Source organism: Balaenoptera physalus (assembly GCF_965194825.1).
Source record: "Balaenoptera physalus genome assembly, chromosome: 13".
Taxonomy (NCBI): Eukaryota; Metazoa; Chordata; class Mammalia; order Artiodactyla; family Balaenopteridae; genus Balaenoptera; species Balaenoptera physalus.
This window is the reverse complement of record NC_138892.1, coordinates 31,035,282-31,047,738: the sequence shown is the minus strand read 5'-3', so window position 1 is coordinate 31,047,738 and position 12,457 is coordinate 31,035,282. Positions and strand designations below refer to the sequence as shown.

Sequence of the window (12,457 nt, the reverse complement as noted above, 5' to 3'; positions counted from 1 at the left end):
AGCTTAATTTTTTTTTTTTTTAATTTAAGTTTGTGTGAAGCTTTATTTCATTTAAGTAACTTCTTTGGGTTTCAGTAGACGCATTGTTTTAATGAACATTTCAATAAACGCAAAATCAAACATGCTGGCAGGTCACAAACTTGTTTGAAAATTGCAGGAGAGCTCTTGACTCGGGCAGCATTTTCAAGTGCTAAAATCTATATTGCATCTCAGACACAGGATCTTAATGGAAGAAAATATCATCTTTCTCCAAAGCCATATGAACAGTACACCTATCACCGTTCTCCCAGCAAAATCTGCTTTAGCCATGACAACACCCAAAGCAAAGACCAATGATTATCTTGCCAGCACTTTTCCATGTGCCTCTTTGTGCCGAGCTACTTTATTTGTAAAACAGGGAGCCCTGGTATAGGCTTAAATTTAAGCAGAGAAGAGGGAAACAAGTCAATTAGCAGACAAACATATCACTTTAAATTGTGCTAAGAGACATGAAAGATAAAGCAGGATGTCACATGAGAATTTTTCATGGGCATAGAATACTTTATTCAGATGGAGTAATCAGTGGCATTTTAAGTGGAGGCGTGAAGGAAAAGAAGGAGCCAGCCAACCAGAGTGAGGTGGTGAAGAATATTCCAGACCAAAGGGACAACCAGGCCTCTCCAAAGACCTTTTCTTCCCTGCTTCCTCAGCAGCCCATTCCATGGTCAAACCCTGGATCTTGTCCCCAGCAGAACCAACACTTCCCTGATTGCTGAATGAAACCCACTACCCTTTGACAACATGCTTTTCTTATAGCTTCTTTTCTGGATGAGCTTCTAACTCATCCAGAACTCCAATCCACTGACCTATGTTCTCCACTGAGGCTCTCTTTCACTATCTTCATTTCACTATCTGATTTATAATCCTCACTTCTCTCCTTATCCAGATTATAAACCCCTTCTTACACATATATTCAATCCTTTGACTTTTCCTCCTTCCTTTAAATTCCCCTGGCAAAATCCCAGTCACTCTGCCTTTTCTGAGACTATATCTGTGCCAGTGAGAATTGCTAGACACACTCCCAGGAAGACTGGAAATACTATAAATTCATGATCGCTGATTGCACACGGATCTTCCACACTGCCCGGTGGTGCTCAATTCTATAATAGTTCCCTTCCCCACTCTTTCTAATGATTTTTTAATATCTTCTTCTCTCTCTTCTACATTTTTACTCCACTCTATCTACACCTTGGCTTTCATAATACCTTACTATAATCGGTTTCCCTCCTATTTTTCCGACTATTCCTTCTTTGATTCTTTTGTCATTTCCTCTTCTGATCCAAAGGTTGGAGAGCCTTAGGACTCAGAAATGGACCATTTGCCCTCATTGTTCTGTTTTTCCCAGGTGACCTCATCTATTCCCATGACTTTAAATACCATTTGTATGCTAGTAACTCCCAAATTTCTCTCTTTCCCAGGCTATCACCTAGTTTGAAGACCACCATCCTAGCCTGAACCACCATCATCTCCTGCTGATATTACTATAATAGCTCCTAATTGATTTCTCTACTCACAGTGGTTCAAATGTCCACGTAGTAACCAGAGTGATCTTTTTGAGGTATAAATCAGATTGTATCATTCCCTCATTTAAAATCCTTCAACAAATTTCCATGACTCTCAGAACAAAAGCCTAAAACATATCCTCTTAGTTTCCTGTGGCTGTCATAACAAATTACCGAAAACTTGGAGGCTTAAAGCAACAGACATTTATTCTCTCACAGTTCTGGAGGCCAGAAGTCCAAAATCAAGGTGTTGGCAGGATCACACTTCCTCTAAAGGCTCTAGAGATTTCATTCCTTGCCTTTTCTAGCTGCTGGTGCCTCCAGGAGCTCCCTGGCCAGTGGCTCTATCATTCCAATCTCTGCCTCTGACTTCATGTGGCCTTCTCCTCTTATCTCCTCTGTATGTCTCATTTTAGGGCCCACCCAGATAGTTCAAGAGGATCTCTGCTCAAGATCCTTGAATACATCTGCAAAGACCTTTTCTTTCAAATAAAGTCACATTTACAAGTTCCAGGGATTAGGACATGGACATATCTTTTGGAGGGTCGCTGTTTAACCCACTATAGCCTCCAAAGACTTAACGCAAGCTGCCTCCGCCTCCCCCTGCAATTTCACCTCCCAAAGCTCTCTTTCTTCCTTTGTTTACAGGCTCTACCCATTCTGGCCTTCTTTTATTTCCTTGATCAAGGACAAGCTCTTTCCCACCCTTGATTTTTGCTTATTCTATTCTGTCTCTAGTCTTTGCCTAGCTAGCTCCTCCTTCAGGTCTTGAGTTAAATCTAACTTCCACAGAGAAGTGTTCTTTGACCCCATAAACTTAAGTACGTCGCCCCAGTTTTCATCCCTCAAAGAACCCTGTTCCTTTTCTTCACAGCATTTGATTGTTTTCCAGTTTCAAGTTGTATCTGCACATGATTTGTATGTTTACTTGTTAATATCTGTCTCTATCACTGGACTGTGAATTCTTCACACCATCATAAGAAGCACACCTGTTTTGTACATCTCTGTATGTACACCCAAGCATAGGACAGCACCTGACACAGAGCAGAATTAACTTTAAAAAAAAAGAGTACTAAGTAAATAGAGTACCTCCTATTCCTTTTACGAAGAGGATTAGATAAGTGTAAATAAATGGGTTAGAATCATGATCAGACAGCTGAGGACACTGCTGGCCTGCAGTGGACATCCCTCCCCAGCCAGCCTGGGAAATGGTCAAGTTGGGCACAAAAGGAAAAGTAGTATCCGACTACTAGCAAGTTAGAAGGAGTTCTCTAGTCTTCAGTTCTGCCACGGACAATTATATACTCTAGGAATTCGTTTCACCTTTTATAATAATCTCTACCTCCTGTTGAAAAGGATTGAGGTTTTTTTGAAATTTTAAGAAAAAACTCCAATACAAACTGGTTTCCACCTGCACCCTCATATGAAGCTGGGAGATTCACATATTTATCTAACTTCCTTAATTCTGCTGAATTACAGCATGACTCAAGTATCAATAAATACTGCTGGCCTGTTTTAAAGTCTAGTATGCACAGAGGGACAGAGAAAAGAGCAATCTTTTCTGAGACACATGAAATTCTCCAGCCTCTTTTTCTACCCTAAAGTTTTTCTTTTTAATTGAGATACAATTCACATACCACAAATTCACCCTTTTAAAGTGTACAATTCAGTGTTTTGCCCAAAGTTGCACAACCATTGTCACTATCTAATTCCAGAACATTCTCACCGCCACCACCACACCCTCCAAAAAAACCCATCCTCATTAGCAATCATTCTCTATTCCTGCCTCCCCCAGGCCCTGGCAGCCACTAATACTGTCTCTACGGATTTTCCAGTTTTTTCTAACGTTCATGAAACTGAAACACAGAGAGATGAAATGATTTGCATAGGGTTGCAGTCACTTAGAAACTTACTAGCAAGATTATATTACTCATTATTAGGAAGATCATAACATGTATATTTATAGTAACGTTTTAAACTGTACATAAAAAAAAACAAGAGATCAGTGAAAATATGTTTAGCTTGACTACACATATCCTAAATGTGGCTATAAGACATCTGATCTATAAAGTGGAGTCCTTAGGCTGGTGATGCGCAGGCAGTGTTTCAGGACAGGGGGAGGCAGGGGTGGAGGGTGTTTGGCAGGAATCACTAAAAGAGGAACAAAGATGCTGCTGGCGGACAGGAATTGCACTTAGGGACAGGGTGATGCAGCGAGAAGGTTGAGGGAAATGGGAAGCTATGCAGTTTACAGGACAGACATATTTCTTTTCGGCCCAGGGTTCTGAAATTTGTGCTAAGGTGCCCACGTATCCACTTGCCTCCTTTTATCGTGTCCCCAATTTGCCCCAGAGATCTCCGATCCTTTCCAGTTTGTTTATGAGTATTTAATGCATGAGTAGTGTTAACACCACTTCAGAATACTTGCTGGTTAATGACACTTCGCAAAATAATACATGAAAGTCAACTTTTAAAAATATTCTACTGTCTGCATTGTCAAGTAAGTAAAATAATTACAAGCTTAACTTACTTCTATTACCATCAATAAATGTGTACACAGCAAGAGTGACCCCAGAGACTAAAATCATCAGAATCCATTTGCAAAAATAATTAGGCACACATTTTATTTTATATGTCTTAATCAATATTGCAAATACCATTAACAAAAGGAAAAAAGGATGGAAACCGCTCACCACACACACAAAAATTCATCGTTCAAAAGAGATTAATCTGAACCTCAACATTCTTTGTGCTCATTTTAAAACATTATTAAAACATCAGTAGAAAAGGACAAACAAGCCAAAACTAAGTATTTTATTAATTAAAATCGAGACCCTAAACCAACTAAAATTACACAACTGAAAATTAACCTCCTATCATCACCTAGAAAAGTTAGATTTGCCAACATATAATGAATACTCAGGAGCCTGCTACTGGGTGCATAGACAAATTTTCTTTTACAAACAAGTTATTTTGAGTTATAGAGATCCTGTAGATGACTAGATTATCATTTTTTTAAATGGCTGCTAAAAATGACTATTTAGTCAACCTATTCATAGAACTGAACACTAAATAACATAGTGACCATTTAAAGTTGAAACTTCTTGTCTACCAAATTTTTTATAAAACTGTTTTTAAGCATGTGAATTAACTTAAAAGATCAACTCTTAATTATCTACCGCAAAAGAGAGCTTTGGTACCAATAAGTTAGAAGTAGGCAATCAAAATATAGTTTGTAGTTTTACAGTGTATTTTAGGAATTAAATTGGAAATGCCTATATATGAAAATTGGGTCTCATTCTTCTGTTACCTACATTACTGTGAGGAATGAACAGCCCACTGATTCCAAATTACTGATATAAATAAAACACTAGCCTAAAATTTTTTCCAAAAAGGTTAACAGGTCACACCCTGCAATTTAGGCAAAAGGTAAATAAAGAATTAAGCGCTTTACTTTTCAATGCTCCCTTTTTCTTTCGATGGGAGCAGCAAGATTCTAGAATAAAAATAATTCCAGTAAGTACATTTAGAATATGTCAGTCTTAGTTTCCATTTGATAGGGGGCTAAGAAGAACAACAAAAATAAATAAAAAGAGAAAGGGTGATTTTAAAGACGAAAAGGCAGACTGAGCAAGGGGTGAGGGTGGGTTTAGGAGCATATCTGCTGCCAATTAACCAAATCAGAGCAGATTACAAACCCTCCTAAATTGTACCCAGGGCCATGCACACTGCACATGGAATCTGGACAATTCTTTGCTACATAACATACAGAAAGTTATTAACACATTTTTATTTTAAGAAACAAAAGAGAAACAAAATGTTCAAAATACATAGCAATTTTACTTTCTGAAATGGTTATCCTACAAACTTTTCTTAAATTTAGATTTTGCAAACTTCCTACTCTCCAAGTCAAGTAGACACCGAAAACAACTTCCGAGTACTGTGGACTGATGCTTTATGGAGCACGCATTTTTCAGAAATCTAGACCACAATGAACTAATTAAGATTTAATTCTGAATTCAGCCTGTGATTGAATCCTGGATACAACATTGGAATAAAACCAGTAAAAATAATTTTTTTAAGTATGTTTACTTCCTGCATAATTTAGTTTGGAAAATATTCATATTCTTAACCCAAAAGATTACTTTTGGAGTTTGAAAGATTAAAGATAAAAAACAAAAATTGGTTCAGCAATTGTCAAAATAAAATGAATATAAACAGTGACCACAACTTTCCATTCAATCCAAAATAAACCATTTCAGTTGAGCTCAGCTCACTTAATTTTTAAAACCATTTCTTTTTTCCAGCTTCATAACTGGACTGAACGTTGCTCAACAACATTACCTGCGTTAGCAGGGAGGAAATAAAAGTGTTGTAAAGACTGCACAGTGACTGAATGTCCAAGCATAACATTTCAGAGCTGGAGGGATCTTCAAGACCTGCTCCAGCACCCACATTTTACAGATGAGAAACTGAGGCCCAAACTAAGTCAATCAAATGACTTGACCGAAGTCACAATCATCGGCTGAGCCATTCATTCATTCATTCAGTCAGTCATTCACCCACAACTACTGACAGCTGCCTAAGCACCAGGCTCAGGGTTAGGTGCAGAAAACAACCTGGAAGGCAGCATCCACCATTGCCAAGGCTATCTTTTCCCCTTGTTTTCTTAAAATTGATCCTTAAAAGTCCTAATCAGCAAGAACTCTGTAGGAGAGTTCCGAAGCCTTTGTAGAAGTGGGCCCACTTTCAGTTTCACACATTTCAGTAAATGCAGCTGTCCTCTATTGTGTTAATTTTAAGAGATTAAGCATTTACTTTAAGTGATTAAGCATTAACAAAGAGAAGCACAGTATTTTGAATGAGTCCCTCTCCAATACATTCATAACTTAAGGAAGTGCAATCAGAAAATGCCCTACACACACAAACAAGTTCAAAGAGAGGACAGCTTACAAAATCAGAGTGATGTGAGGTATCAGTATAGATCAGTTAAGTCCAATAGCTCAAGTTTGCAGTGTGGAATGGAAATATCTCTCATTTCATTCAGATATGGGTATATTTTTCTGAGATGTCTGTATGTTAAAAAGACCTCTAAACTCACATTCAAATTCACATCTAATGACACATATGTCTAAACCAGGTCTTTCTCCTTAAGATTAACTTTCCTTGATTTCTATTTGAGTAAAGGAAAATTAGAATTAAAAAAATAAACAAAACCTAAAATTTAATGTGCTGGCTAAAGGAAATTCAAATTCTATGTACAATAAAAATAGCAATAGCTCAAACTGCACATTTCTGAGTTGTTTGTTTTTGTTTTTTTTTTTGATGGGATGTGCAGTGAACTTACCCATCAACATAAATCACCCCTCGTTTTGCATGGACTTTTATGTTCTTTAACATTAAGTCTGGCACTTAAATGTTTTGTGTATCTCAAGACAAGTTCTTTCAGAAGAGACCATATTGACAAAGCTCTTAAATAAAACAACCCATAAGTAAGGCACTTTGAAATATTAAACAGCAGCTCTCTGTGTACCCAGTTTCAGTGTTTTTACCAAAATGATCCACAGCTTTTACAGAGCTCTCGCAGATGACTGACCATTGGGTGAATGCTGATAAACTCAATCTTCACTGAGACTCTCTGAAGGCTCTTTGACGTTCCTCAAGCTATTGTCAGCTCAGGACGAAAGTGCTATTATCCTCTTCTATTTCTCAAACTTCCAGATTTGATTTTTATCTAGAGCATCACAAGTTCGCATTTGAACATCAGGTCGGCCCTCAGGTGTCCGGTAAGCACTAAGACACAGTCCTGAGTGGGGATGAAAAATGGTTCCATCTTCTTTAAAATACCAAATAATGTTTGCTGGAACAGGAAACCCATCTTTGGGACAATTTTGCATTCCCACGTGACTTTTTTGCTCAGCAACCTCTGCACATAACTCTGTCACTGAATTAAACCTTATTTCTTTGTTTGAAGTATATTCAAAGAATTGATTGCCTCCTTGACCGTGGCATCCAAACAGTGAAAGGTTAGCACCTGTGGGGTTGCTGTCAGGAGAATTATAATCTAAACATTCAGAAGAGATCCCAATACTGCGAATAGCTCCGTGCCAGCCTGGCCTATCCTCTGGAACATGTAAATTAGAAAACACATTTTTCAAATACCAGTCAAAGCTCTTGCACCTCAGCCGTTCTCGTAGTAATTTTCTTTCAGAAATATCGCCATAAGCTTCTTTCCTTGCTGGAGGGTTTCGATTGTAGAAGTGCTCTTTGTACCCGTCCATCCACACTTCCGCTGCCCGAGCAGTATTCTGCAGGAAATTGGGACGAGCGTATGGCGCCCGCTTGGGGAATACGTGGCCCACGTGAGAACAGGGGTGGATCTCCAGTTTACCTCCACACTGCCACACCCTAAAAGACAGCTCCAGATTTTCACCTCCCCACACTTCCATCCCAGTGTCATAAGTTCCAAGGTACTGAAAATATTTTTTGCTGACAGCAAACAGTCCTCCAGCCATGGTGGGTGATCTGATTGGGTCAATTCTCGATTTCCTCCTCTCCCTTTCGTGTTTGGGGACAGAATGCCACTGGAACGTTAGACGCCAGTCAAACCCACCAATCATCGGCTCCCCAGTCTGCATATAGAATTCAAAAGTATTCCAGTCAATGGTGTCTATAACCGGACAAACAATTGCTGTTTCATCTTTAGCAATCCTTTCCAAAAGTGGCTCCAGCCAACCAGTATTACACTCACAGTGACAATCCAGGAAAGTGAGGACATCCCCAGTGGCAAAAGTGGCCCCAATCAGACGGGCCCTAACCAGCCCCTCCCGCTTATTTGTTCTAATCAAGCGGACTCTATCGAGATTGCTGATGTAAGTTTCAAGTTGTGTCTTCAAATAAACTCTGTCGCTCAAGTCATCGACTAAGATGATCTCCTTCAAAAGGACTGCAGGAGAAGTTTCTAAAACACTGTGGATGGTGCGGAGCAAAGTCGACCAGGCTTCGTTATAGAAAGCAATGATAACAGAAGTGGTGGGAAGTCTCCTATAGTTAAATTTCTTGGATTTACACTCATACATTCTTTTATCCTCTATGTGGCGGTGCAGGGAAATCCTGTCACTGAGGTAAATATTAATGGCATATCTCTCAATGAGTTCTTCTTGCTGCTTCAGTTCACCCTCCTTGAGCTGGAGTTTGCTGGCTTTCCCCCACTCCCCAAGTGCATGGGAATCTGCAGGGGGCTTCTCATAAAGCGGTCGAGACAAATCCACTGCTTTCTTCCCGGAGTCTGAGAGCTGTCTTGGCCCCCGCTCCCTGGTAAGGCCGGCTCCTGGGGAGGCATGGAAAGTGGAGACGGAGAGTTCCACCAGGAGATAGGCCACTGTTAAAAGCGCCAGCAGCAGGCAGCTTTTGCCTGCCCACGTCCACCTCACGGCCATCCGGATCCTCATGGCTGGGGCGCGGACGCGGCCACCAGAGTCACCACGCAGGGGAAGGGCTGCGGGACCCGACGCTGGAATTCCGGGCTCAGGTAGAAGCGAACTTCCCAGCAGGTCCCTCCTTTCATGCAGGCGCTCGGCTCCTTTCCAGCCGCGGGGGCTCCCCGGGGGTCACCTAAGACCACCCCGTGCTCGGCCTCCGGAACAGCCCCAACGCCTCTCTCCCCACTTCCTCCTGTTGGTCTCACAACTTTTCACAAACTCTCCAGCCAACACCCCACCCTCCCCAGGCCGAGGACAAACTCCGCCCCTTCCCACTTACTCCTCCTGGTGGTTAGTTCGCGAAAGTCGTCGGCCAGGCCCAGGCCTACAGGCGACTCTGCGGGGCCGGGCTGGGGGCCGGGATAACCAAGGTATCCCCGGCTCGGGCCCACTCTGGCTCCGAATGCATCTCGGCCGCTTTCAACACCACCTCCACCCACAGGTCCTCAGTGGTTCTCGCGGGGGCCCGGCGTGGACAAGAGGCAAGGGTTCCGACCGGTTGAGCGTCTCATCACAAAAAGAAAAAAAATAACTTACCAAGTTGTTTGCCGTCGGGACTAAAGTCCACGGAGGTGATCGCTGCTTTGTGGCCCTTAAAATAACGCTGCAGAACGGGGTCCTCCTGGGAAGGAAAGTTGTCAAGTTTTGAAAGCAGATGCTGACCTTCAATTTGGAGGGTCGGGGATCAACGCTGTCCCCTCCCCCGGGGGCCGGCCCGGGAACGGCCGCATCGAAGGTGGGTGTGCGGAGCAGGAGCGCCCCGCGCGAGCACACGCGGCCACCGCTACAGGGGGACGCCGAGCGCCAACTTCCCCAGCAGAGCCGGCCGAATCCTCCACTCGCGCTTCCCAGAACCGAGCGCACGCGAGGGACCACCTGGGCAGCTCCATTGAAATGCACGTTCCGGGGCCCCGCCCGCTGGCACGCAGTCACAGGTGCGAGGCGGGGCCCCGGCTTCGGTACTTCTCAAAAACCTCCCAGGTGATTCTGACGCAGGCGCTCCACGGAAACCCTCAGAGAATTCTGGGGTCCATGGAGCTGCCGGGGCTGTCGGAGCTCCGGGACTCCGGGAGGAGTGCCCGGGAGCTCGGCCAGGGCTCTGCGCTCCCGGTGTCCCAGAGGCAGAGGACGAGTCACCGGCACCCCGGGGCGAGAGGCGAGGAGCTAGCGGCTCGGGACCCAGCTGAGGACTTCTGCCTCCATCTCCCGCCAGGTGCGGGCGCGGCCCCGACCTGGCCCCCCAGCCGGCGGGACCGGCTCCGGGGAGGCGTACCCCAGCCCGTCCTTACCGGGGCGGAGGCCATGGGGGGAGCGGGTGGCTCCTGGCTCCTGCCCGTGTGGGGAATTGGGGGAAGGGAGGGGGTGAGATAGGAAGGGGGACCGTGCGGCGCCCGGAACCCTCTGCCCGGAGCGGCAGCGCCTCCCGGTCACTACAACAACGGCCCAGTCAAACCCCGCGCTCCAGGCATGGCCAGCCGAGCCCCGAGGCTCCGCCCGCGCCGTAGAGAGCCTGGCCTCCGCCACCTGGCAAGCGGGAAGCGCCGGGGTCAGGTGCCGGCACACATCAAAGCCAACGTTTACTAACACCTGCGCTCCCCCCGACTTGACACAAGTAGGAGGGTAGTAACCGGGATAGAAAAGAGACCGATGGGTGGGAGAGGGTAATGAGCCTGTGATCGATGCAATCAGAGTTCTATTACACGTTAAAGAGACAGCCCGCGCGAATTTCAAGCTGGTCCCAAACAGCTTATGACGCACAAGAGAGTTTGATGCGAAATGGGGCCGCTTGCTATTTATTAATATACCCAAAGAAACTAAACCTCTGGAGGACAGGCTTGAATTTATTTAATCACTAGTTTTCACACAATGCCTGGCTTGTTATAAATGTAGATGCTGGATAAACGTGATGAATGAATTAATGTTGTGCATCCACTTAATGTTTTTCTGCTGTGCGTTTTCTATTCCAATCTCATTTGCATATGCGTTAGAGCAGCAAATTGATACAGCAGCATATTTAAACTTTTTAGGAAGACTTAGAAAGAAACATATTGTTTTGTTTTGTTTAAATTATTGGGCAACATAGTAACAATAGGCTTTGCTACAGTAGGCTTTGTTACACACAGTATCATTGAGCTTCAGCAACACTATGAAGTTAATAGAGTTACAAAATGTTACCAACCTTTACAAATTATAAACTTGATTCTTAGATATTTTAATTTAATTATCAAAGATCACACAAACACAGCTCTTCCAGTTCCAAGTCCATACCCTTTTTTACCCTGCTTCAAAGCTTGAAGGACTCAGCTGAAAATTACATACAGAATAAAGATTCTTGGCAGCATAAGATGGCATAATAGACCACAGCTGGTAATATACACATTCTATGCAAATGAAAGATAAACTATACACCAAAATTACAGATTAACTAGTTGTCTAGTGATAGAATTTAGTTTTAATGAATACTATACATAGCAATCAAGCAAATAGGAAATAGCTTTAGACTTCAATATTAGTTCAAGTATATGTTTGTTGAATATCTCCTGTATATTTGGCTCTGAGGAGTACAAAGGTGAATGAGGTATTTTCCCTGCCTTTAAGAACTCAACAATCTAGGTTTCTGAGTCTCATATTTTAACATGCATAATGATGATTTAGGGCAGGGGTCCCCAACTTCCGGGCCGCGGACCGCTGCAGGGCCGCGGCCTGTTAGGAACCCGGCCATACAGCGGGAGGTGAGCAGCGGGCAAGTCAGCAAAGTTTCATCTGCCGCTCCCCATCGCTCCCTCGCTCGCAGTACCACCTGGACCTTCCCCCCACCTCCCCCGCCACACATACACACACCCGCCCCCCGTGGAAAAACTGTCTTCCACAAAACCGGTCCCTGGTGCCAAAAAGGTTGGGGACAGCTGATTTAGGAGACCTCATTCCCCAAAATGCTGAATCAGCATATAGGGGGTGGGATCGAGGACCCTATAGATGTAATAAGCCCCTTAGGTGATTGCCATGGGAGTCTCAGCTGTGTACATTGAGAAACATTGCTCTAGTTTAGGAGGTGATGTGTCCAGATTGTTGATACCAGCAACTTATCAGCAAACTGTGGCAGGACTCTAAGCTTTGCTACTTATTCCCAGTCTAGGTTTGACTTTTTTAAAAAAAAGAGCAATATATTTAAAAATAATGCTGGATGCTGGTGGGAATGTAAAAGGATATAGCACTGTGGAAACAGTTTGGCAGTTCCTCAAAAAGTTAACTCCTAGGGCTTCCCTGGTGGCGCAGTGGTTGAGAATCTGCCTGCCAATGCAGGGGACACGGGTTCGAGCTCTGGTCCGGGAAGATCCCACATGCCACGGAGCAACTAAGCCGGTGCGCCACAACTACTGAGCCTGTGCTCTAGAGCCCGCGAGCCACAACTACTGAGCCCACACGCTGCAACTA

General features: G+C 43.7%; 2 protein-coding genes across 5 annotated transcripts in view; both read right to left on the bottom strand.

The window, feature by feature from the left end:
* Positions 1–10,501, bottom strand: part of POC1B (POC1 centriolar protein B) — a 145,200-nt gene extending 134,699 nt beyond the window's left edge. For all 4 annotated transcript variants that reach the window (XM_082419017.1, XM_082419018.1, XM_082419015.1 and 1 more), the window contains exons 1-2: positions 10,312–10,501; positions 9,560–9,644 (exon numbers count right to left, since the gene is read on the bottom strand). In XM_082419017.1, the coding sequence (XP_082275143.1) occupies positions 9,560–9,644; positions 10,312–10,326 (100 nt within the window). In that variant the 5' untranslated portion in view covers positions 10,327–10,501. The remainder of the gene's footprint in view (positions 1–9,559; positions 9,645–10,311) is intronic.
* Positions 4,149–9,447, bottom strand: GALNT4 (polypeptide N-acetylgalactosaminyltransferase 4). Its single transcript, XM_082418999.1, has one exon. The coding sequence runs from the start codon at positions 8,990–8,992 to the stop codon at positions 7,244–7,246; it is 1,749 nt and encodes a 582-aa protein (XP_082275125.1). The 5' UTR covers positions 8,993–9,447; the 3' UTR covers positions 4,149–7,243.
* Positions 10,502–12,457: the final 1,956 nt, after the last annotated feature.